A 27,208-nucleotide genomic window follows, 5' to 3' on the forward strand; every position below is an offset into this window, starting at 1 on the left:
CAATATATATCACAAAATTATGTCACAATCACCTAATTGATAAAGAGCTCTTAAAAACTGGAAAGAGAAATACCAAATACCAATGGGGAAAAGATGTGAACAGAAAGTTCAAAGAAAAAGCAGATGTCCTCTAATTTGTAAAAAAAAAAAAAAAAAAAAAGGCTGTCTTTCACTCATAATAAGAGAAAGGAAAATAAAATTATGGGAGATAGAATTTTTCACCTATTCAGATTGTCAAAAATCCAAAACTTCAAGAAATACCATGATGGCAAGTAATAAAGAAACAGGCACTCTCAGGCATTGCTAGTGGGAGTGAAAAATGGTACGACTCCTATGGATAGGAATTCAGCAATATCTAATTGCTAAATTGCTAAAAAATTTTACATATTTTTAAAAAAGTAAACCAAAATGGGGAAGAAAAAGGAAGAACTGAAATTGAACACAAATACAATCCAAAGAACTCAACTACTATATACAAATTGATTCTACAACCACTCAAAGAAAAGACAGATTTCAGAAAATTTGACAACACTCAGATTGGATATCCTGTCCAGGACATAGTCTACGGACAAAAACAGCTGCAAAATGATTCTAAACTCTGCTTAGGTTTACTGTTAGTGGTAATATTATAATTGCTATTTGAAACTACATAATGGTTGCAAGAAAAAGCAAATAAGTAAATAATGTTGATATTCTAAAGAACCAAGACTTCAAAAAAAATTTATTTAAAAAATTTTTCAATTACAGTTGATAGGAACCAAGACTTTCATTATAAGGGATAAGAAATGCAAATATATAAGTTAAGGAAAGACACACCTCAGGTTCTAGGAGTGCAACTGTGACATTCCTGCCTCTGATATCTGATACTGTGGGGCATGCTGTTTTGTTTCTTTGAAAAGTGAAATACAGTTTATTGTTCAAACCTGTCAATAATGCTTTTTCATTCAGACTCAGTTTCACCAGAACTTAGTAGGAATCTGGAAAGAAGTTCTAGCATATAAAATATCTCTCTATATATATTGATAAAGATAGATATGATATAGCTATTTCTATATATGACACGAATATGTTTAAGTATGAGAATGAAAAACAATGAATTTTCTTGGCGGTTAGGGGACGAGAGGAGTGAGGTGTAGAAAGATTTTGACGGATAAGAATAGATACTTGCACAGAAAAAAGTATGCAAACCCGCAGCAGCCCAAAGCCAACCCGGCAACCACCCTGCGGGCGCGTCAGCCCGACCAGCCCAGCGCCCCGACCCCGCCCCGCACTTCGGCGCGGCCCCGCCCTGCACCCTGGCCCCGCCCCGCATCCACGCCGGGCCCTGCATCCCCGCCGGAGCCCGGCCGCGCGGAGAACCGTCTGCAGAGCCAGGAGCTCCCCGCGCCCGAACCCCCAGGCCAGGGGGGTTGCAGCGGCTGGACGAGGAAAGATGGCCGCGCTAACGACAGTCGTGGTGGCGGCGGCAGCCACCGCTGTAGCCGGGGCTGTGGCGGGGGCGGGCGCCGCCACCGGGACCGGCGTGGGAGCAGCGCCGGTGCCTCAACAGGTAAACGGAGGAGGGCGGAAGCCTCCGGTGGCCGGTGTGGGCCCGAGGGGGCAGCAGGCCCCGGAGACGGAACGAGGCCCGCGCCCCTCGCTGAGCAGGTGTCCTTCACGGCGCGGCCGCGGGAGGCGGGAGGCGGGAGGCGCAGGCGGGAGGCGCGGTGCTGCCTCTCCGTGCTCGGGGCCTGGCACACGCCCGGCGCTGCGCTTTGTTTGTGCGCGAGTTTCACTGCTTTTATAATACAAAGCCACCTCCGTGCAGTTTTGGAGTCGAGGACGACCTAGGTGGAAATCCTGGCCCTACCTCTTCATAGTGTGTGATAGGAACAAACACACTTAACCTCTCGGTGACTCAGTTTTTTCCGTAAAAAATTGGAACTGAAATATGCACCTTTCCCGAGCCGTGGACCTTACGTCTCGGAAGTCCCCGGTACAATGCTTGGTTGGTGGCTGCTCTATTGTTCCCGCTCTGGGAGCACAAGGAGGAATCAGATATGGGGTGGTGCGTGGCAGATGTGTTTCCAGAGATCCTTTTGGGACTCCTTTCTCCACAGTGAAGACCAGAAGATCCCTCAAGGAGAATTGTTGGATCCAGTTGTTTAGGACAATGATCTTGACTCCTCTTACTCACTCACAGCCTACGCCTAAAGCACGGGCAATTCCTCTCTGTTCTTCCTTGGGAATAAACCCAGAGTCCCACTCTTCTCATCCCTTCCAGTGCTACTACCTTTGTCCACACCATCATTTCTCCCTTGGCTGAAATACTTTCCTAATTGGTTTCTATTCTTCCAGTCTTGCCTTCTTAATAAGTATTCTCAATAGCCAGGGTGATTCAGTCCAGTAATGGCACTCATGCTTAGAAGCCTCCAAGTGGTTTTTATCTTACTCAGAGTGAAAGCCAGCATCCTTTCCATGGTCTCCAGAGCCCGTGAGCTGACCTCACACCCCCCTGTCACCGTGTTTCCAGTGCCCTGCTCTGAGTCTGGTGCAGCCATTCTGGCTTCTTGGTGGTCCCTCAGACATGCCAAACACTCTCCTACCTCAGGAACTTTGTAATTGCTGTTCCCTCTGTTTGGAATGCTCTTTCCCATGGTTACCACGGTCACTGCCTTCAGATATCTGTGTTCAAATGCCATCAGCACAATAATTCTTTCCATGACCTCTCCAAACTGAATCCCCTTACCCAGCACATCCAGTCCCCCTTTCTGGTTTTCCTTTTCTCCATAACATTTACTACCATATGATATATTATATATTTCATACCTTTTTTTTTCTTTTCTAAGATTTTATTGGGGAAGGGGAACAGGACTTTATTGGGGAATAGTGTGTACTTTCAGGACTTTTGCCAAGTCAAGTTGTTGTCCTTTCAATCTTGGATGTGGAGGGCGCAGCTCAGCTACAGGTCCAGTTGCCCATTGTTAGTTGCAAGGGGCTCAGCCCACCATCCCTTGTGGGAGTCCATCCGGCAACCTTGTGGTTGAGAGCCCACTGGCCCATGTGGGAATCGAACTGGCAGCCTTCGCATTAGGAGCATGGAGCTCCAACTTCCTGAGCCACCGGTCTGGCCCCTTCATACTTATTTTTAAATAGTCTTTCTCTACCCACCACCTACACGTGGGAATGTAAACTCCATAAGGGCAGAAACTTTTGGAAGTTTTATTCAGTATTGTATTCCCAGCACCCAGAATTGTGCCTGTTTAGTCCTGGGACATAGGTTCTGACACTGTTTAGTCCTGACACCTTTCAAGGTCGCTCTAGTTGAAAGTGATTTCTTTTCTAGATGCTTATAACCATGTTTGACTTCCTGATTTGCATTTCTCACAAGTTGCCTAATATTGTTATTGATGCACACTTTTATCACTCCACTATGGTGATTTTCAGAAGTTTGCCTTCCAGGGTTGGATCAGAATCACCTATTCCAAATATTATATCAGTCTCTGGCATTTAGCAACGTCTGGAGACATTTTTAGTTGTCACAACTGTGCAGGGATGGGGGGTAGTTTGTGAGAGAGAGAGAGAGAGAGAGAGAGAGAGAGAGAGAGGCCTGCAGGGAGGATATCGCTGGTGTCTCCTTCTCTTCTTATTAGGACACCAGTCCTATTGGTTTAGGACCCCATCCTTATGACCTCATTTAACCTTAATTACTTCCTTAAAGGCCCTATCACCAAATATAGTCACAAAGGAAATTAGGGCTTCAACATGCGAATTTGGGTGTGTGTGTGACATAATTCAGTCCATAATAGTTCCCTTAAATTATTTTGAAGTAATTATCTTCGAAGTTTTAGAACTATTTTATATTGTGTTTTATCCTACAGGCTCCATAGGGTGTGGAATCTCATAAAATTCTCACCTATTATGAAAAGTAATAATATACCCTATTTATACTTTTTAATATTTGTAGATTATATGTTCATAATCCTTGTTAGCCATTGCCTTTCAAGACTGAAGACCGCAAATCTCTGCCCTCCTCTCAAATACCATTCCCTTCTTGATCATTTTAGCTGTTGAATTATGACTTTTTTTGAAGTATCTCTAACGGTATCACATTAGTGTATGTGCTGGTTTTGTACCAGCATAGGGCTGTATCTTCTCTTTGTTTTGTTTGTAGTGACCTTCCTGTGATCGCTGGTTCGATTCCCACATGGGCCAGTTAGCTGTGTCCTCTACAGCTAAGATTGTGAATTGTGAACAACAGCTCTCCCTGGAGCTGGGCTGCCGTGAGCAGCCAGCGGTTGGCTGCCGTGAGCTGCCATGGGCTGTTGAGTGCTGCTGTGGGCTACCGTGTGCTGCCATGAGTGGGCGGTGGCCGGTGTGAGTGGCCGGCAGCTGCTGTGGGCTGTTGTATGCTGCCATGTGCTGCCATGAGTGGCTGGCAGCCAGTGTGAGTGTTACTTAGCTGTCTGGAGTTAGTTCTTCAGTAATAGTCCTTCTGTGCCTTTAAAGGATTGCTCAAAATGAATTTCCTCTAGAAGATCACACACATGCATAGGGCTGTGTGCATGTACAGGTGTAGTAGGCTGAAGAATGTGCACCCCTCACCCCCCACATACAGACACACCAAGGATGATCACACCCTAACCCCCAACACTTGTGAATATTTGACCTTACATGATAAAAGGGGCTTTGCAGTTGTGATTGAGATGGGGAGATTATCCTGGATTATCTGGGTGGGCCAGTGTATTCACAAAAGTCCTTAGAAGAGGAAGCAGGAATATTAGAGACAGTGGTAGGAGATGTGATGATGGAAGCAAGAGGATGAAGTGATGTTAGGAAGAGGTAATAAGCCGAGGAATGAAGATGGACTCTAAAAGCTGAAAAAAAAGTAAGGAAGTGAGTTCTGCCCCGAAGCCTCCAAGAAGAATGCAGTCCTGACAACATTTTAATTTTAGACTTAACCTCCAGAACTGTAAAAAAATAAATTTGTGTTGTTTAAGCCATTAAGTTTGTTGTAAACTGATTTGTGGTAAGTTTGCTATAGTAGTAACAGGAAACTAATACATCAGAGAAGACCTGAAAAATCCTAAGATCTTATCTTTGGCTGACCTAGAGACTCTGTGCAAGCAGGAAATGAAGGCTATCGTAGAGTTGTAAACTGCTTGCTGAGTGTTGAAGGTATGCCTCAACACACACACAGACTCCCTTAGCAAAGGCCGGAAGGATTATTGGTTAAAGATATCTAAGAAAATCTCTGACTAACTGATCGTTAGCTGACAACTAAGCTCACAAAAAGATTCCAGTGCCCTCAAACAAAGAAAATAGACTTTATTGAATTAGTTCAGGAAAGTGACTAAACAAACAGCAACAGCAATAAACCTGGGAGGAGAGAATCTCATTTTCAGAGTCGCCACACTATATTATCTAAATTGTCCAGTTTTTAACAAAAACAAAATGAGATATGCAAAGAAACAAAGTATGGTCCACACACAGGAGAATTTTTTTTTAAGGTCTTCCCTAAGGAAGACTAGATGTTGGACATAATAGACAAAGACTTTAAATCACCTGTTTTTATGTTTTTAAATCACCGGAATTATGTCTTACCAAATAGAAAATATCTATAAAGAGATAAAAATTATAACAAAAACAATTAAATAGAAATTCTGGAGTTAAAAAGTATACTAACGCTAATGAAAAATTCACCAGAGGGGGCTGGCCCGGTGGTTCAGGTGGTTGGAGCGCTGTGCTCCTAACGCCGAGGTTGCCGGTTCGATTCCCACATGGGCCAGTAAGCTGCGCCCTGTATAGCAAAGATTGTGAACTATGGCTCTCGCCGGCGCTGGGCTGCTGTGAGCAGCCAGAGATTGGCATAAGCTGCTGTGAGCTGCCGCTGGCTACCGTGTGTCGCTGTGAGCAGCTGGTGGCCAGCATGAGTGGCCAGCAGCTGCCATGGGCTGCAGTGTGCTGCCGTGTGCTGCCATGAGTGGCCGGCAGCCAGTGTGAGTGGCCGGCAGCCATTGTGAGTGGCTGGCAGCCGGTAAGAGCTGCCGTGAGCTGCTGTGAGCTGCCGACCAATGACCAGCGACTGACTGCCTAAGCGGGGGGAGGGGGGAGCACAAGGCTCATAACACCATCTTGGGCCAGGGAGCTGCATCCTAGACAACTAGACTGAGAAACAACAGCTTGAACTGGAGTCGGGTTTGGGGGGAGGCAGAAGAAGGGGGAAAAAATTTCACTAGAGGGACTCAACAATAAATTTGAACTGGTGGAAGAAAGAATCAGTAAACTTGAAGATAGGTCAATTCAGATTATCCAGACTGAGGAACAGAAAGAAAAAAAGAATGAAGTAAAATGAACCTGTGAGACACCATTAAACATTATGTGTAATGAGAGTCCCAGAAGGAGAGGAGACGGAAAGGGAAGAATATTTGAAGAAATAATGGCTGAAAACTCCCCAAATTAGATGAAAAAATACTAATGTATGTGTTGTTGGAACTCAACAAACTCCAAGTAGAATAAACCCAAAGACATCCATACCTAGACTCATCGTAATCAAATTATAGAAAGACAAAAACAAAAAATCTTGAGACCACCAACAGAGAAGCAACTCAACAGATACAAGGGACCCTCAATAAGATTAAGAGCTAATTTCTCAGCAGAAAACTTGGACTCCAGAAGGCAGTGGGATGACATAGTCAAAATGCTGAAAGGAAAGGACTGAACCTTGGATCCAAGTCCAGCAAAAGTATTCTCTAAAAATGAAGGAGACTATGTCAAACTAAAAAGCTTCTGCACAACAAAGGAAACCATCAAAATGAAAAAGCAACCTATTGAATGGGAGAAAATATTTGCAAATCATATTTCTGATAAGGGGTTAATATCAAAAAATATAAAGAAGTTATACATTCAATAGCCCCCCCCCAAAAAAAAAATTGCAAAATGGGCTGAGTACCAATATCAAAATACCAAAATAGGCATTTTTCCAAAGAAGACATACATATGGCCAACAAGTGTGTGAAAAGTTGCTCAATGTCACTAATCAGGGAAACGCAAATCAAAACTGCAGTGAGATACTATCTCACACCAATGAGAATGGCTATTGTCAAATAGACAAGAAATAATAAATGTTGGCAAGGATGTGGAGGACAGGGAACCCTTGTGCACTAATGGAGTGAATGTAAATTGGTGCAGCCACTATGGAAAATAGTATGGAGTGTCCTCAAAAATTAAAAAGAACTACCATATGATTCAGCAGTTCCACTTCTGGGTTTTTATCCAAAGGAAATGAAAACACTAACTTGAAAAGATATATACACCCCAATGCTCATTGTAGCATTATTTGCAATAGCCAAGATAGAGAAGTAACCTAGGTGTCCATCGCTGCATGAATGGATAAAATTATCCTTGAGAAACTCCATTATTGATGTTTTTATCCCTGGAAAAACAAATCCACTTTCTTACCATTTTTATTATTGAAAATAATTTTTTTTTTTTTATGCAGAATGATGGCTGTTTTGGTACTTCAGGTGGAATTCGTGCTTTTCAACTTCAGAACTGGAAGCAGAAAGTTAATCGGACTAGGAAAGCAGATTTTATACGCACAGCAGAAAAATTCAAAAATCAGTAAGTATAATAATACTATCTTCAAATAACATTACTAGCCATTTTATTCTGAACATTGTAAAGCTAATTCCACATCACCCTATCCAAGTCCACATTAAGTTACAGCATTTCAGTCACTAGCGTTTCAAATATAAAACAAGAAAAAGGTGGGAACTGTGATGCAAATGATAGTACACTATTTAATATAATTTTAAGTAGCGTTATTTAAATTTTATTTATTTTTACCATTTTGAAGCAGTATATTTCAAGGGAAACAAAACAGTTATTTCTTGAGATCTCATATGTCAAATATTGAATACATTTTCACTTAGCAAAGTAAGCACTTGGTAAATATTTTTGAGTGGGTGATTAATTCTAATGAAAAGTCTATACCCTTGAATTTTTGTTTTTTTTGTGTTTTTCTGGGAATGGCATTTGAATTGGTCTCCCTCCCTTGGTCTCTGTTCCTTTCACATCCATCCTGCAAACTATAACAAGATTAATTGAGAAATTTTCATTTGTAGTGTATATGTAGTTTTTTCTTTAAAGAACCAGTGATTTTTATTGAACATTGTAAACAGCACCATGATATGATAAATATCGTGAAGAATGATACAGGAGAACTGAGAGCACCCAACCCTATCCTATAGAGAGCTTTATCAAAACACTGCTTTGAATTTATACAGTATCAATTTGCTAAGGAACCAAGAGAAAAGGAGCCTTTGTAAGAAATGGTCTCTGGACCAGAATTAGTGGCAGTTGTCTATTTAGAAATTCTACCAATAAAAATGTATACTGTTTGAATTTTGAAAAGTTATACCATATTGTAGCTTTGGGAGACTGAAATCACACTGAATTTGTATAATACTTATACAGTATTTTTAATACTCAGAATTTGAGAGAATACAAATTTATTTTCTTTGATTTCCAAAATGCATTACTTTAGATAGAATCAGACTCTAGGTTAGGGGTTTTGGTTTATGGTAATCCACCAAGCGGTTAATGTTCATATATAGCAAACCAGTAGAATATGCCAGTATAGATAACTTGTCTACCAGTATGTGTTGGTTTTTACAGTTTTGAATAGGGTTTCTGCATCTGTTACAAGGTTTTGGAAAAACTCATTGGGAAGAGTATTAGAAAAATTCATTGTAACAGTGTTTCTATCCAACAATTCTCATTGAATACAAAGAAAAAAACACAATTTGTAATATAATTCTGTTTTATTTTACATTTACATGGCTCAGAAAAACAATACATATCCAAGGGTACATAATTGAAGGCCTCTGTTTCACCTATGACCCCCCCCCACTTCCCCTCCCCTCAGACAACCACGATTTTTAGTTTCTTATGTATTCTACCAGAGTTACTTTATAATCTGTGCTTATAAGGAAATGAAAATACATACTCAAATTTTCCCTTTATATAAATACTAGCATCTGTACACACTGTTCTGGATCTTGTGTTTTTGGTTTGTTTGTTTGTTTGTTTTAACTTGAGAGTATATCTTAGATACCAAGGAACTGTTGGTCTTGTCAGGCATGATAATGGCACTGTTGTTATTTAAGTCAAATATCCATAATCTCTAGAGATGCACATTGAAGTATGTTGGGGTGAAATTACATAATGTAATGGATTTACTTTCGAATACATAAGCAAAAAAAAAGGGCGGGGGAAGGAAAAAGAAAGAATAAAAAGATGAAAGAGAGGCAAAGTTATTGAATCAGGATGATATGAGGGGTATACCCTTATCATATTGAGGGGTCAATTAACCATTCTCTACTTTTAGGTATGACTAACATTTTCATATAAAATCTTTGTTATAAAAAGAGTATATCTTGGAGATCTTTCCGTATCACTACATAGAACATGGGGCCCCTGCATTGTATTCCAGTGTATGAATGTACCATAATTTATTTAACCTTTCCCTTAGTGATGGACATTTAGGTTAATTCAATCTTTTGTTATAATAAACAATGCTGCAATTAATTGCAGTATCCACTTAGGCCCACATCATTTTGCATATGTGTGAGTGTATCTTTAGGAAAAATTCCTAAAGGTAGAAATGCTGAGTCAAAGGTATATGAATTTGCAAATGTGGTAAATACTGCTAAATTGTCCTCCATGAGCAATTTACAGTTTGACCAGCAATGAGAGGACCTGTCTCCCCAGTTTCATCATTAGTATATGTTATTTAACTTGAGGGAGTTTTGCCAGTCTGATTGTTACAGTACAGTGTTACTATGGTCTAGTTTAAATTTCCATTTCTCTTATTGTGAGTGGTTGAGCGTCTTTTTGTATGTTTGGCAGTTTGTCTCCATTATATGTTTTGAATGCTTTTAAAGGTTAATAGTTCTAATCCAGGAATGGCAAAATGTGTCAATACTAGAAATTTCTATTTGATCAAAGTAATTTCCCCCACCAACCGTAGCCATGGGTTTCCCAGGCCTCAGCGCAGGACTCCAGTAGCTACCCTCTATCCATTCGGCTTGACCTGCAGACTGAAATCTGTTGGACATCTCTGTCCTACCCGATGCTCGGCTCCCAAGCACAAGTGCTAAGCTATGATTTCCCTCAGCCTTTGGGGCAGCCTTTGGAGCAGTCTCCTCTGTTTTCTCTGGTATGACTTATAAATATCAATTTTTTCTCTCTGTGTGACAAAGTGAAAAGGAGTAGGAGCTCTACCTTCGTTACCTGTCAGGTTGTATGAAATTAAGCCAATGGCCAGAGCCAATCCACCGCTCCTTTCCTACAGGATTAGTGGAGACGTATTCACATTAATTTCCATTCTGGGAGAAAGAAAACAGGTGTTGAGACAATAAATGTCTTTGTCCAACCAAAATAAGTTTCTTGATAGTACAGTACTTGTTTTGTTTTGCCACAGATTCAAACTAACATTAGAACTTCTTACTGGTAGATTGACAAAATCCAAAGAAGCTTTGAAGTAAATGTACACAATATCCCTTAAATATACTAAACTTTCTGTCTTCATAGATTGTTTGCCTCTTGAAGTTTTAGTTTTATTAAATAATATTAATAACTTACATTTCCATAGTACATTTTTACTGTATAAAGTGCCCTCATATATATTATCTCATAAAATGTTGATCACAGCCTTCTTGGGTTGGGTAGTGGAGAGCTGTTATTATTCACATGTGAGTGATGACGAGGTTCGTACCAGGAAAGGTTCAATGTCCTGGTTCAGGTTACAAAGTTAATATCTCCTGTTAAAAGCAGCCATGAGCAGTGGTGCCGGCCATTTTCAGGCCACAGTGAGATTGAATTGGAAACAATAGCCAAAGGCTTCTGTATTTTCAAAGCAAGTGTATGACTGCGCGTTCTTAAATTAACATTTTATTATTTAACCATTCAAATTACTTTTGAGTTTAGTTGAACTTAACTCTTTTCTAACCACTATTTTGACTTCTTAACCTTATTATTCAAGTAATTATATTTTGACTCCTTAGGTGAATTAATCCAAATATAAAGTACTGGTTATTATGAGTGTCTTCATACGTTAAACAATTTAAAATATTTAAGTCATATTTCTACCATTTGTTTCTTTTCCTAAAGAGTTATTAACATAGAAAAAGATAAACACAGTCATTTCTACAACCAAAAAAGTGACTTCAGAATTGAGTACAGTATGCTGGAAGAATTGGAAAATAAATTGATTAACAGCAGGAAAACAGAAAGTAAGTTGAGTGCATGATGAACAAAAACTATCAAGTGATACAAAGTTGTAGTTTTGTCCTGTGCTTCGTATTTGTGCATTGACTGTGTTATACTTTCTATCAAGGTACTTTCTAGTAAAGTAATGAGTGTCCTTTAGAGATACGAATTTTTTCAGGTCACTGTTTAGTGATTTGAACTGGTTTGTCAATTTAGTAGGAAAAAGAGGATTTGGGGTTTGGGTTGAGAAACCAGTTAATGTTATTAAAATTTCTTAATATAAAGGGAAATTGATTCCTGGACTGTCTGATCTTAGCTCATCACCCTGGTATTGTTGACTGAGACCTGGACTAAGTAAACATCAACAGATTCAGAACCTATACTTGATAGTATTGTTCGAAGTGATCAGATCACGTAATTGCTTAAGCCTGAGTTTACTTGTCCGTGACATAAAACCTACCATTTCTACCTCACAGGAGCTGTCCTATGTATCCCATGAGATACTATATGAGAAAGTGCCTTATAGATTGTACAAAAAATGTTTTATTGTTTACTATGACTGTCAATCGTTAATAGTGTACTAAATGTTGGACTTAAAAAAGAATTCTACAAGAATACCTTGTTTCATTGTAGAGTATATTTTATGTGTTGAACAATACTTATGTTATAATAAAAATGCATAGCATTGCTTAAAGGAAAAGTAATAGTTATGAACTAACTAAGCTTTATAAAATATTGTCTTACATAGAGATTATACTGCTTATGTAATCCTGTATAGCCAAATAAAAGCAACTCTTGACAAGTTTTTTCCTTTCAGAATATAAGATTACACTGTTTTAAAAAGTCATCTTTTGTCAGGTAGTGGCAAAAATCATTCTCCCTCTTTTGTTTGAATGACAACTGGACCTAATATAAAAACCAAATTTTCAGTTTTCTCTTCTTGATTCATAGAGAAATCTAAACATCTCTAGTTTAATACTTCTTAGTTTCCCTCAGTTCTTTTGTAGACAACTGGGAGGCTGGTCTTATTATCACTCCATCACGCCATTAAGTAGAATGTCTCCATTCTCTGCATTTTAAGTCACTTGATTTTTTCTTTTTTAAGGCAACTTTTTTTTTTACATTTTTCTTTTTGTTCTGCACTTTTGCCTCTCTTTGTTCACCTTTGTATTTATCTTATCTAAGAGAGGAAGGAGTGCACTGTCTTAGTGGAATGATATAGAAGTTTCCCCTTCCCATATTACAGCTAGAAGTAGTAAATACCTTTTTCTTACCCCAAGTATCATGACACAATTTGAATTTTAGCCTGTGTTTGTGCAATAATGTACTTCCATGGTTTGACTGTACAGAGTGGTTCCAAATGAATAAAAAGGATCACTTGCCCTATAGTGGTATCACTTGTAGCTGATCAAACTATGGCAGAAACAAAACAAAAAACACTTTTCTAATTACTTAACTTTACTGGAGAAGTTTCTTGACCTAAAGTTCCAACAGTGTTTAAGACCCTATAAAATACGTTAGGTAAAGTTTCTGCTTTTATGGATATCTTGAATTTTAATTAAAAAAAACAACAAGTCAAAAAGAACAAACTTCACACATATGTTTTTGAGATGTGTCTTGGATATTAGCACTGACTCCAGGCCTATAGATAAACTTTTTTTTTAAAAATTGCTTTTAAGGACTCGGGCACAGCTGTTTGGTGCTTTGTGCTCATTTGTAAAAAGGTTGCAAAAAAATAAAGGGAGGGCATAAAGTAACCAAAGATGTTAAAATAATATTACTATTATATATATATTATACAAATATATACATATGTATGAATGTAAGTGCGCATATATGATGTTAGCCTAATAATTTAAATATATATTAAAATAAGATTATTCCTTCAGAAAGAAAACATGAAAGAAGAATCCAGTCTTTCTCCTGCTGATACAGAACAGCTGAAAATGTCTTTGAGCCCATCCTCTGTTTTACATGCTTTTATTATGGGCCTAACATTTCCGGCTGGTCTTTTAGAAGAGCTTGGTAACCTCTATATATATATAGCATATATACCACTAGCTGGCAGCTAAGACACCTCATCAAGGCCACGATGCTGACAGCAGTTGGTATTACTGGCCCCCATCTCAGAGGAGCTGGTTAGATGAAATTAATTCTCATTAGGAAGTTGATCAGTATTCATAGAATTAATACTGGCTAGACAGTTTTAATATTCCAACAACAGAGCTGAGATCTATTTCAAATTCTATTTCCATAAATTATAACAAATTGAAAAGAAAAAACTGTTGGAGAACAAAACATGACTAAGCCTGAGCTGCTGATCCATGTATTTAAAAGTGTCCAATAACTCAGTCTCCACAGTCAAAAAAAGAGGGAGAGACATTTCCTTAGCAGAAGTTAGATTAATATTTAACCCCATTGTGCTTTAAAATACTGGAGGAAATTGAGAGATGCTTTATTTAGAGCAAGGGTACTTAAAATGTTCAGGCTGTTTGACACTTATAAATAATCATCTTTTGTTCATTATTTAATTGCTCTTGGCTATTGTTTGCCTGTGATGATGATCAGTCTTATGTATAGAATCCTGAATTATAAACACATTTATCATAGAATTATTTTAAAGCACATACTTCTTCCTTATAGGAGCAAAAATCCAGCAACAATTGGCCAAAATACAGAATAATGTGAAGAAACTTCAGCATCAGTTAAAAAATGTGAAGCCTACACCTGATTGTAAGTAAATTTCAATTTTATACTCTTTTTTATGTATTAGTATTTTCTATTGTTCATTAGAAAAATTTATACTTTTCTAGTAAGAATGGTTCTATTTGGTATTAATGGAGATAAGCCCTACTTTATTGGTTAGCAATTGATAAGGATACATTGGAGAACTGTACTACAAGGTCAGACAATTAAGTTCACGAACTCATCCTAGAAAAAGTGCTACATACCTCATTGCTGAATATGACTACCGTCAACTTCAAAGTGCTCCCCTTGGTACTGATGCCAGCGTCTAGTCCACCCTTCAAAGCGGTTTTGGAACTCTTTTTCTGGATTGGCCTTCTGAGTTGTCGTCGTATTACCCTTGATGTCCTGAATGTCATCAAAATATCTTCTTTTCAATATTTCCTTTATCTTCAGGTAAAGAAAGAAGTCATTGGGGGGCAGATCAGGTAAATGGGGAGGGTGTTCCAAAACAGTTACTTGTTTACTGGCTAAAAACTCCCTCACAGACAGTGCTGTGTGAGCTGGTGCATTGTCGTGATGCAGTAGCCATGAATTGTTGGCAAAAAGTTTAGGTCATCTAACTTTTTCACGCAGCCTTTTCAGCACTTCCAAATAGTAAACTTGGTTAACTGTCTGTCCAGTTGGTACGAATTCGTAATGAATAATCCCTCTGATGTCAAAAAAGGTTAGCAACATCTTTGCAACAAGTTCACGAACTTAATTGTCATACCTCGTGTGTGTGTGTGTGTGTGTGTGTGTGTGTGTGTGTATGTGTGTACACACATAAAAGAAAGTTAACCACAACATTTTGTTAAATAAGAACTTCAAGTCACAAAACAGTATGTGTAGTATGGAAACGTTTGTAAATAATATTTAATGATATGTGTGCATATGGAAAAATCCCTAATCAGAAAAAAAATTATAGTCATAAAAATTACCTTTTAAAAGCACATTTTTCTTATCGTTTAGTCAAAGAAATGTTTTTAAATTAAGGGAACATTCCATTTTTCCCCCTAGTATTTATTTCTTGGTCATACTGAAATATGACATAATTTTTCCCTTTTTTTACAGTTGTTGAAAAGCTCAGAGAAATGATGGAAGAAATTGAAAATGCAATTAATACTTTTAAGGAAGAGCAGAGGTTGATGTATGTTTTAAATGTACTTTAATGTAAAATTATTGACCTTTATTAATAAGCCTGAATACTTTATTAATAACTCCATTAGGTTATTATATACAAATCATTTTATTGTTATACATTTCATGTTAGTCTTACACAAAAGTAATAAACACCTCTCTTAAGTTTTAGATTGCTTTTCAGGTTTAAAGTGAATTTTCATTTGTATTTGGACACTATAAAATCTCAAATAAGAATTTGAAAGATTGTTTTATTCTCTGAGGAAACACTTTTAAGACATACGAGGTGTGACCAAACAATACAATGAATGTTTAAATAAAAAAATTTATTACAGGAAAAGACACATTGGCATTAGTCCCCCTCAAAATACTCCCCCTTTCTTTGAACACACTTATCCCATCCTTCTTGCCACTTTCTGAAGCAGTTCTGGAAGTCCTCTTTTGTGAGTGTCTTTAGTCATGCTGTCATGGCTGCCTCGAGGTCCTGAATCATTTTGACTTTGGGGAAGAGCCAGAAGTCACATGTGCCAGATCCAGTGAATAAGGTGGATGAGGACAAACCACAATGGTTTTATTTGACAGACAGAAATTGCCATATACCAGAAGCGATGTGTGACACAGAGTGTTGTCATGATGGAGGATGATTTACAGGACACTTTAATACATACCTTCTCTCAACTGTAGCTCACACCCAACTGACTGCACTGAATAAGTAGAAACCTGTCACACACTATTACTAAGGTTTGATGCGCGGCTTCCCATTGAAGATCCCTGCCTTTCCGTTCGATGGCACTTGGCAGCAGCATTCACCGTATTTCTTGATCACAACAGTAAGTCTCCCTGTCACACATCGCTTCTGGTACAGCAACTTCTGTCAAACAAAAGCATTATGGTATGTCCTCATCCACCTTATTCACGGATCTGCCACCATGTGACTTCTGGCTCTTCCATAAAGTAAAAATGACCATGAATGGTAAACATTTTGAATTGATTCAGGACATCGAGGCAGCCACAACAGCACAAATAAAGACATTCACAAAAGAAGACTTCCAGAACTGCTTCAGAAAGTGGCAAGAAGAATGGGATAAGAATATTTGAAGTGAGGGGGAGTGTTTTGAGGGAGATTAATGGCAGTATGTCTTTCACTGTAATAAATAATTAAAGGCAATGTGTCTTTTACTGTAATAAATATTTTTTTTATTTAAACATTCACCGTATTGTTTGATCACACCTTATAGATTTATAAATGTTAATATTGGTAAGTGGAGAAGATGACATGGAAAGAGCTATAATTAAATTTGAGGAAAAAATAAAGGGTTGATATAGATTGGTTTGTATCTTTTTCAAACTTTATTTTTGAAATTTTAGATATGAAGAGCTTATTAAAGAAGAGAAAACAACTAATAATGAGTTGAGTGCCATATCAAGAAAAATTGACACATGGGCTTTGAGTAATTCAGAAACAGAGAAAGCTTTCAGAGCAATGTCAAGCAAAGTTCCTATAGACAAAGTAACTGCAAGTACTCTTCCAGAAGAAGTGGTAGATTTTGAAAACTTCCTTCAGCAAACAGGAGGGCGACAAGGGGGCTGGGATGCTTATGATCACCAGAACTTTGTAAAGGTGAGAAACAAACACAAAGGGAAGGCAACATTTATGGGAGAAGTTCTAGAACACCTTCCTGGAAGAACACAGGATGAAGTTCAACAGCATGAGAAATGGTATCAAAAATTTCTGGCCCTAGAAGAAAGAAAAAAAGAGGTAATAATAATTATAATAGCTATTATTTGTTATATATTTCTGTGTTCTAGGCACTGTGCTAAATTCTTTAATATGTATTATTAACTTTACAACAATTCCTTGAGGTATAGTGTAGTTTTCCCCCCCATCTTATGGAAGGTGAAATAGCATTGAGAAGTTAAATAACTTAATGAATGGAACTACAGTTGGACTTTCTCAACGCCAAACATTTCTACCCCAATTTGGGCCAGAAAATTTCTGATTCTGGGCAAAACCCTCTGTGTCCACCAGAAATGTGGGATGTTCACATCTAACAGGATTTTGATAAAAGGCACCTTAACTAGCAAAGGCCACACTGTTTTCAGTAGAAAATTAAGAGGCAGTAGAAAAAATTCTTTGACTCTTAAAAGTTCCACTGAGATTTGGAACTTCAGCCTCGTTGCTTATTTTGAAAGATTCACAATATAGGCTACCCCAGAGAAAAGAGTAACTTAAGTGTAGCAAATATCTAAAAAGTTCCATTTTAACAAAAGTGTTCTGGCTGTGGTTTAGATTAGGACTAGGACTTTTTAACCTTAGCACAGTTGACTATTTGGCCTCGCTAGTTCTTTGCTATGAGGGGTGTCATGTGCATTGCAGGATGGTTAGCAGCGTCCCTGGCCTCCACCCACTAGATGCTAGTAATACCCCTTTAATTGTGATTATCACAAATGTCTCCAGACATTGCCAGATGTCCCCTGGAGGGCAAAAATCACCCCTGGTTGAAAACCATGGGTTTATATAATCTAAGTCTGAGTCACATTTTTGTAGACTTCAGCTATATTAAACTTCAATTTGCTTATTTAACAATAAAAATATGACTGTTCAACAGATGACATACCTAAGGAGCATTAAAGAAATATGAATTTCACATTTAGTCTAATTTTTAGAGGAAATAGCTGGGTTTTATTGCTTTATCCCTCCAAAATTACTTAAATGTAGGAAGATAGAAATTTTTTGAAACATTAAGTCATTTTTAAAAATTCAAAATAACAAGCTATTAGGAATTTTTGGGGCTGTTTCCCAGGATACTGAAAACATGGAGTCCCTGGACCATCAAAATGGTCCTTGGACCAGCAAAATTAGCATCACCGGGGAACTTGTTAGAATTTTCCAGGCCCCAACCCCAGACCTATTCTGAACTTTGGGGATGGGGCTCAGGAATCTGTCTTTTAACAAGTCCTCTAGGTTATTCTGTTACAAGTTAGTTTGAGAAACACCTCTTTAGGGAAAAAGAACACACAGTGCCTCTTGTAATAAAGGTGAAGCACCTTGATTCTAGCTTACTCTTTTTGTTCCCAACCACTGTTTCCTGATACTTGATAATTGATTGAACGTAGGGATGTGGTAGGAAAGGGTGTGAAAGTGGAGGTGCCATTTATTGAAGTAGGACATGTTGGAGGAAAAGAAGAAAATTTGAGGGGAAACATCAGGAATGTAGTTTTATATCTACTGAGTTTAAACACTAAGTAGGACACTTACCATTTTTATCTCCTACTTCTTCGAATGTGTTCTGTGTTTGCCTAAATGAAGGCACATATTTGCATACATGCCCTGAAATTTGTGGCCTGAGTACCCTTGCTTATCTTCCTCTCACTTTCTGGAAGGAACCTCCATTATTTCTTTCCCTCTCAACTACCAGCGTATCAAAATCTGCCCAAATCAGATGCTGCTTCCTTCTTGCCCTCAGTCATAAGTAATCCCTCAGAATTTCACTAACACTTCGTTTATATTCTAAAATATATTCTAGATACATACACTAGAATGTATTCTAGTATTTATGCATATGTCTTATCTCACCTAGAACAGTGCTACTCAAATTTGGTCCATGGACTGGATGTTAGTTTGCAAATTGTTACTGGTCTTCAGTGAGATAAAGTGATTACACCAAAATCAGCTACCCAGTAAGCATGCTGTTTAGTTCAGTTGACTTTTTTTTCATAGGAAGCTTTTTCATTGAAGAAAGCGGTGCACTGATTTATGTTCTGGCACGAATCCCTGATATTATTGTGGACTGGCATATTAAGTAGCACTGTACTAGATGGCAGGTGGCACTGTTTTAATCCTCTGTGGTTCCTACCACATTGCCTTTCATATAGTACACATTCCATAAGGAGTTATTGAATGAATGAATGATACACCATGAGGAAAGATGAAGAAACAGTTTCCTGACTTGAGGGGAAAGGAATTCAGTAGAAGTATCCTTTATGACAGCGAAGGCTACTATTAGGTTGGTACAAAAGTAATTGCAGTGTAAAAGGTTAAAAATAATTGCAAAAACTGCAATTACTTTTGCACCAACCTAATAGAATTTTAAATAATCTTTACATACCCTATGTAAAGCTATGAAGTTGTTTTGCTTTTTTTTTTTTTAAACACTTATAAAGCATTACATGCCAGGCACTGACTCATTTAATCTTCACAGCAACCCTGTTCGAGAGGTATTACCTACCATTTTTACAGATGAGTAAAATGAAGACAGAGAACTTTAGTGACTCATCCAAAGTCACATCTAGTAAATGGCAAAGCCATGATTTGGTATTAAATAGCCTGGTTTCAGAGCCCATGCGCTAAAACCACCTCACTTTTAATTCCTCTTCTGATATTCGACCAGACAAAAGTCACTCAGAAAGAATTCTGAGCCTAGAAAGAGGATTTGGAAACAGAAGTGAGATATCAGAGGAAAAGGATATTTCTTCTCACACAAACGAATGAGGAGTGGTCCTTGTGAACCTGGGGATTAAGAGAGAAAGAGATAAGCCTAAAGAATAAACCATTATTCAGTGTTTTAAAAGACATATTAACTTTTTTAAATGGAAGTAGAAAACATTGCATTGGTTTAAACAAACAAACAAACAAACAAAACACTTGAACACCTAAGCAATCAGCATCCTGCAATCTTCTTTCTAGAAAGATGGATTTGAGGGTTGTATTTTAAAGTGCTTTTGGTTATTAAAAATATTTTTCTCTTCCTGTCTTTTTAAATCATTTAGTCTATCCAGACTTGGAAAACTAAAAAACAGCAAAAAAAAAAGGAAATTTTCAAGTTAAAGGAGAAGGCAGAAAACATACCTATGCTTTTTCATAATAAACAAGAAGATAATCAAAAACAAAAAGAAGAGCAAAGAAAGAAGCAGAAATTGGCAGTTGAAGCTTGGAAAAAACAGAAAAGTATAGAAATGTCAATGAAATATGCTTCCCAGTTAAAAGAAGAGGAAGAGAAAGAGAAAAAGCAGCAAAAAGAGCGCCAACGTCAGTTTAAACTAAAATTATTACTAGAAAACTATACCCAGCAGAAGAAAGAACAGGAAGAATTTTTAAGACTCGAAAAGGAGATAAAGGAAAAGGCAGAAAAGGCAGAAAAAAGGAAAACTGCTGCTAATGAAATTTCCAGATTTCAAGAAAGAGTGAGTAAATATGTTTCCTAGGCAGTTTGTCAGTGCTACACCGAGGTATAACTTCCAGATTCAGTCCAGCAAAAACTGATTGCTGCTTATATGTTGGGCTTGTACCTACCAAAATGAGTAAGCCAAAGATAGATGTACAAGTATGAGATTTCAGTATAATGTGGTAAGGAGCGTGGTGATTGAGGTGTGGACAGAGAGCTTTAGGAGGTGGATATACAGTGAGGGAAGCTTACCATAGTTATGAATATCTGAGAGAAGGTGATACTTGATTTGAGTCTTGAAGAAGAAAGGGAAGGAAAGGGAGAGCCTTCCTAGCAGAGAGAACAGCATGAATGGCACCTTGGAAAAGGGTAGCAGTGTGGTTTGTGGGGGAAGTTATAAATACTTCAGTATTCTTAGGGCATCAAGTGGAAGATGGGAACCAGCAGGAGACAAGGCTGGAAAGGTAGCCACAGGCCAGGTCATGAATGTCTTGTCTTCTCCGCCAAACTCCCTTTTCCCCATAAGTGATTTGCTTGCTTCTTCACTGTCCATCTCCCCACCATAATATAAGCACCATGAGGGCAGAGGTTTTGCCCCTTTGTTTATCCCTGTACCTGTACATTGTAGATACTCAGTGTATACTTAAAGGAATACAGGTTATTGCTGAGAGGTGGAATTCTAATTTATCTTAAACAAATATATACAAGAAAAATGCTAATCAAAAAGATTGCAATCTTATCAACAAAGTGGAATTCAGTCCAGAGTATTAGAAAAGACAAGGAAGTGTACTTTAAAATGAAAAAGGGTACAAATGAGATATGACTGCTATGAATATAAGCATTATGGAATGTTATATGCATCAAAATACATAGCAATAACATTTGTAAAGCAAAAAACAAAGGAAGTACAAAAAAATAGACAAAAACACATTAATAGTGGAATTTCTTTTAGTCGCTCTAAAAAAATATATATCTCCCTAAATAACAAAATGCCTCCCTGTTCCCTAAAAAGGCCAGCAGGCCACATCATAAGAAATGTTAACCTGTAAAACAAAAAAATATAGTATGACAGATCTAAAACTAGACATACCTGTATTGATAAGTGAAAATGGGCTTAACTCCTATTAAAAGGAGTTTTGGACTGAACTATAAGAGATACCTAAAAGAAAGTGATTCAGAAAGGATGTGCATGTATTATATTCAGAGAAAAATTTGGCTCTAATTTGTTGGAAAAGGTGAATATTAAAGGAGTTGATATTTAAAGTAATTTAATTTTACTTCTAAGCAACTAAACTTTGCAACAAATTCTAGTTAATTTTTCCTTTTTTTTTAAATTAAAGTTTATTGGGGTGACAATTGTTAGTAGAGTTACATAGGTTTCAGGTGTACGATTCTGTAATACATCATCTATATATTACATTGTGTGTTCACCACCCAGAGTCAGTTCTCCTTCCATCACCATATATTTGATCCCTTTTACCCTCATTTACCCCTTACTCTCCCCCCTTACCCTCTGGGTAACCACTAAACTATTGTCTGTGTCTATGAGTGTTTGTTTCTTCATTTATTTGTCTTGTTCTTTTGTTATTTTCTAATTTTGCTTTCTCAATATTATCCTTTTTTGTTGGTATATGTTTTTTTAGGATTTATATAAACTTGAATTGAAAATTCTTGATAGACAGTCAAAGGAGGATGAAAAGGCAGAAAAACAAAGAAGACTGGCAAAATTAAAAGAAAAGGTATTCTGTACTGGGATTAATTCCTTTTTATTTTTATTATCCTAATTCCTTGATTTGTAAGGATACAAACATAAAATCCATTTTTTTTATATTCAGTTTTATTTCTGTATCATTTCCTTTAAATTTCACATTCACTTACATATTACATAGCCTAACTTAGTACAATTTAATCAACTATTTGAATTCTACCATTTCACATTATAAGCATCTCATGTTTTTCCCCTAAATTAATTCTCTCTACCTACTCTGTTCTTTTCTTCATTCTTTTTATATAAGCCTCTACTTTTAGACCTATGACAGCTATGAGCATTGCTTAATCACAGTGGTGATACTCATAGCTAAAGATGTTGGTGACTCTAATGGATAAAACAAAGAACTTACTGGTGGGTGTTTATCCTAAATTTATTGTCTGGCTGTACCAATATTATTATACTTTGCTGCATTACATTTCCCTCATAATAAGAGTAGAAAAAAATAGGACAATAGAAATAGAATAACTGAACTAGAAAAAAGAAACTAAATTAGCAGTTTATTAATAGATTGATGTAGTCCCAATTTATTTTAGCTATAGGAGAACAATTAGAAATTTACTAAAGGTTATTAACAGTTTTATTTTTTAGTTAATATTAAGTATTTTTCTTAAAACTGCTCTTTGTTACTAAGGATCTTACTCATAAGTACAAACTTAATAAGTCATATAAATTAACTGGCACTCATTTTACTTCTGATTACAGGTTGAAAACAATGTTAGCAGAGATCCCTCTAGACTTTACAAACCTACCAAAGGTTGGGAAGAACGAACCAAAAAGATAGGACCAACAGGCTCTGGGCCACTTCTACATATCCCACATAGGTAAGAGGAGTTGGAATGGTGTTCACTTTATAATAATTTAATGACTACGTTTATATTTTATCAATTTCTGTATGTGTACTTTACAGTAAAAAGTTGATAAAGCAAATCTATAGACATTTTTTAAAGTTAACATTTAATCAGTTAGGATTTTTAAAAAATTTCCCATGTATTTATAATTGCTCTTCTCTTTTTCTTCTTAGGGCTATTCCAACCTGGAGACAAGGAGTTTAGAAAAGAATATGAGATAATGAAATTGGTATTCAGTGATGAGAATGTTAGCATATTCAGTTATAATAGGACAGAGTGACTAACCATGTTCTTTAAATATCACTAGTCTAGTCAGATTGATTATTGTGTTATGTGAATTGACAGGTATCAAGTTCCATTTGGTATTGTCATTAGTATTTCCTGTTAGTATATACTAAGAAGGTATTTAATGTGTATGCTGGCCCTATTATTGATATAAAAGTTTATTGATGAATACGTTTATGTTACAAACAGTATTTCATTTAAATACTCAGAACATTTCAAAGATATTTTGTTTTTGTCATGGCATTGCAAAATAAATTGGGACAATCACAGAATGACATTTTTCAAACCAAAATTTTATAACATTTATATCTTGGAGGTAAATTAGCTTGAGTAACAAAAGTGTACAGTTTTTGTTTTGTTTTGTTATGAAATAAGTACTTTTTCTAAGTTTAACAAATTGGTAATTTGTCAGTTACTACATTTTTGTGTAATAAATATTTTCTATTTCTTTGAAGCATGCTTTGTTTTATATAAAGAATATTTAATTTAAAAATATGCCTTACACCTCATACATTCCCTATTATTTGTATTATTGATATAATCTTCTTGGTTTCCTTTAGATTTTTCAAATTTCCCTTCAGCCTTTCTGGACTTTACACATTTATAAAATCTTTGTGTCTTTCGCATCTTCCTGGCTGGTGCAGTTTTTTCTGCTTCTGTTTACCTCAAAATATTTGGTCAAAAGAGTTAATTTTAAAATTTACAATCTTTTGTACATGAAAGCACAATGTAACTTAATTTGACTCAACTTTTCATATTATTAAGTTCCTAACTTTAATAAGTTCCCATCTTATAGGAAAGTTACTATATACATATCAAATTTAGGAAATTTGTTTCTTATGACTTTTATCTTAGATTATGTTTAATTGTAACTTGATACATTTAGGTCAAATGACTCTGTTAAAATTTACTATGAGTAGTGGTCAAACCCTCTTCTTATTTCAGTTAATATTCAATGTAGATAACTCCCAAAGGAAACTGAATTCTAATTATACAACTATTGGTACAAAATAGGAGAATTAACATAAAACATCCTTAATAAAGAATGCCCATTTTATTTGTAGTACTCATTCTCCATAATTTTTTTAAATGAGTGTGGCAATTTAAAAATAAAATAGGTTGGTGCAAAAGTAATTGCGGTTTTTGCAATTATTTTTAACTGTTTAAACCACAATTACTTTTGCACCAACCTAATAGGACAGGACAGGGGAATTTTAAAAAACAGAACTGAACAGCTACAAGATACAGAAAAGTAAAGGTTTCTTATGTACTGCTTACTAACATGTTGCTCTTTTTTTGCACACAAATGCAGCTTTCAATTTCCTGCATCTAAGGTAAGCATACTGGGCAATATGATTCTTATGGCTTTTTTTGTTTTTTTGTTTGTTTGTTTGTTTTTTAATGAAAGTATGGACGTTTCTTTGAAGAAACTAGTCCTTCTAACAATCTAAAATAAATGAGGAATTTATTATATAAATCCTTTTTATAAAGTATGTAGATAAACAATATAAATGTCTTCAGTTATAAGCTCATAGAAGAGATATCAAATAAACATCTCTTTACTGGTTTAAAAGTATATTAATAAGAAATTTAGGAAGAAACACTAAAAACTGTTATAAGGCACTCATAATTTCACCACCCCAGGGTAACTTTTTCTGAAAATATACCTACATATTTTAAAATAGCTACACTCATAGAGTACATTTTAGTTATTATGCTATAATCACTTAACATTACATTACACATATTTTCCTATTTTTCTGTGTAACTCAAACATAATTTAATAGCTAAATAATATTCAGTGATATGGATGCTCTTCATTCCCATATTTTGAATATTTGATCTGTTTACACTTTTTAGCAAATAATGTAGAGTGGCATTTTTTGTGGGGTTGGATTCTGTCATGCATATGTCAAAAAACTTGTATGGTCAAAATCACTCAGAAAAAGGCTTTTACTTACTTAGGAGTATATTATCTCTTATTGAGCCCACCATGAAAGTTATTTCCTCCATATTTGGATCAGATTGCTGTTGGTTCTTGAGCTGAGAATCTGATGAAATATTTGGTTTCCCTTTAAGGGCCAGGTTGGTTAGGACTGTCTTTTTGAGCATATATACAGTGCACATAACTGATTCTAGTAAGTTAAATATATGTGATATGACTCCATTTTGAACATCTTCAGACATTTGTGTGTGTGTGTGTGTGTGTGTGTGTGTGTGAGAGAGAGAGAGAGAGAGAGAGAGAGATTGAGAGAGAGAGATAATGGGATATTGGGGGGGATCTTAATTGTAATAATGTAGTGAAAACTTCTCTAGATTGGACATACCTGAAGGGCAAGGATTGTGGCTTCCATATTTGTAAGGAAGCACCCACCATGTGTTAATGTGGTATTTGTTAAAGACATGCAGGAAAGCCTGTGAATAAGTAGTTACTAGCACCTAAATTATGCAAGGCACTTTGGATTGTTGAATAAGTATAATATAACTCCAACCCACAGAGTACATTTTTTAAGAAATGCATTTTATAAGTAAGCTGTTAATTAAAGTGATACCCAAACTTCGATTAGCTCAATTGATTGTAAAGAACCTAGTTCAGGCCTGCTCCTTAGGTGGATTGTTTTACCCCCCAAGACTTCCTCATGAAGTTTTAAAAGGAACAGTAAGTATATGGCTGAAGCAACTGAAATCCCTGTTTGGAAACATAGCTGGAAGCATGTTGTTTCGTTTTCTAGTATATGGGTACTTGGACATGTTGAGCTTATTTGCTGTTACAAATTGATGCGATAGTGATGTCAGATGACACACTGACTCAAGCAAAGAGGAAAATCTTTTAAGACTTGTAAAAGAAAATGATGCAAGGATTCAGTCACACACATAAGAATATATGTTGTGTGTGTATATTTGATATTTATTTTTAAAGTGATTTCTGATAATCTAGAGAGGACTAGGAAAATCTCTTAACTTTTATTAGTGTCAATAATTATTTAATAACGTTTGTCTACATAGCTTGATTTGTAGGTTTAGTTTCCTTATACATTCAGCTTTCAATTGTGGCCTTCCAAAAATGAGTCTGTTGGCAAATTAATACTGACCCATATCCGTGTTCATATATACCATCCTCACATTGTTTAGGGCATTGATTTTCTCAAAGTGAACTTGAAGCAGTTGACCTTGCGCTTCCTTCCAAATACCGAACAAGGATAAAAGTTCTAGAGATTTGTGGATTTGTAGGATGGATTTTACAAGGCTTGCGAGGTGTTTCCAAATCTTTGGTGCTTAGAATAGTAAAGGTTGGGTTGTGCGCTACCAGAGATAAAGTGCTGGGTAAGATTTTCAGTTGAGTGTATACAGTAATTGCAGTCACGGATCAGATCTGCGATGGGCGCACACGCCCTCCGCACTCGCCATTCAGTATCACCCGTTAAGGTTCTTTCACGCCGCTCGCCAATTGCTTCCGGGTCACAGCAGACGTCGTTTCCGTACCAGCATGGCGGCCATGGAGGACGAGCGGCAGGCCGGGAGCGGTGAGGGAGAGCGGCTGGATTTCCTGCGGGACCGGCACGTACGGTTCTTCCAGCGCTGCCTCCAGGTCTTGCCCGAGCGCTATTCTTCGCTCGAGACCAGCAGGTAACTTGTGGCCACAGTCAACAGGACCGGCCCGGAGTCCGGGCCCCAGCGAAAGGCGCCGCGGAGCCTGACAGCTAACTGGGCGCCCACAGGGGGCTGCGCCGCCACCCACTTGGCACTCACTGCCCGATACCTCCCCTCTCCGGCCGGCCAGTGGTCACCCTCATTCCCCCGAACTACGGCGAAAGGGTTTGAGGGAACTGTAAGTCTAGAGCTTTTGGGATCTCCAGTTACCGCCTTTTTCACTTCCCAACCATTTTTCCTGTCAACTCTGAGCTTCCTTTTATTCCCTCTACCAAAACCTGTGAGTCACTTGGCTTCCTTACTTTTCGAGTATAAAAGGAAAAGGATAAGGCGTTTGTCATCATATTTTAGCTAAATAGTCTCTTCTGTGC

At 37.0% G+C, this 27,208-nt stretch overlaps 2 protein-coding genes across 5 annotated transcripts in view; both read left to right on the plus strand.

The window, feature by feature from the left end:
- The first annotated feature begins 1,300 nt into the window (after positions 1-1,300).
- CCDC112 (coiled-coil domain containing 112) lies at positions 1,301-23,645 on the plus strand. Its single transcript, XM_019727817.2, has 10 exons — positions 1,301-1,549; positions 7,481-7,602; positions 11,155-11,276; positions 13,897-13,986; positions 15,052-15,127; positions 16,486-16,876; positions 19,888-20,301; positions 21,926-22,021; positions 22,756-22,874; positions 23,075-23,645. Exons 1-10 carry the CDS (start codon positions 1,433-1,435, stop codon positions 23,103-23,105), a joined length of 1,578 nt encoding a protein of 525 aa, XP_019583376.2. The 5' UTR covers positions 1,301-1,432; the 3' UTR covers positions 23,106-23,645.
- A 127-nt stretch (positions 23,646-23,772) lies between these two features.
- The window catches only part of PGGT1B (protein geranylgeranyltransferase type I subunit beta), a 46,126-nt gene continuing 42,690 nt past the window's right edge, over positions 23,773-27,208 (plus strand). The window contains exon 1 of one of the 4 annotated variants that reach the window (XM_019727820.2): positions 23,773-24,520. Coding sequence is in view for 1 of the 4 variants with exons in the window: in XM_019727819.2 (XP_019583378.1) it covers positions 26,674-26,813 (140 nt within the window). In the remaining 3 variants the exon portion in view is untranslated. Of the gene's footprint in view, positions 24,521-26,647; positions 26,814-26,854; positions 27,016-27,208 lie in introns of those variants that run through there. The other 3 variants (XM_019727819.2, XR_002137041.2, XM_074328592.1) reach the window with 3 other exon arrangements.

Source organism: Rhinolophus sinicus, linkage group LG03 (assembly GCF_036562045.2).
Source record: "Rhinolophus sinicus isolate RSC01 linkage group LG03, ASM3656204v1, whole genome shotgun sequence".
NCBI classification, from domain to species: Eukaryota; Metazoa; Chordata; class Mammalia; order Chiroptera; family Rhinolophidae; genus Rhinolophus; species Rhinolophus sinicus.

What these genes read in the sequence shown, in the direction of transcription:
- CCDC112 (XM_019727817.2), top strand. Translation starts at nt 1,433, where the DNA reads ATGGCCGCGCTAACGACAGTCGTGGTGGCGGCGGCAGCCACCGCTGTA. An exon ending in TAACAGCAGGAAAACAGAAA is followed by an intron (nt 11,277 to 13,896) that starts GTAAGTTGAGTG and finishes TCTTCCTTATAG; the next exon opens with GAGCAAAAATCCAGCAACAA. An exon ending in TGGCAAAATTAAAAGAAAAG is followed by an intron (nt 22,022 to 22,755) that starts GTATTCTGTACT and finishes TTCTGATTACAG; the next exon opens with GTTGAAAACAATGTTAGCAG.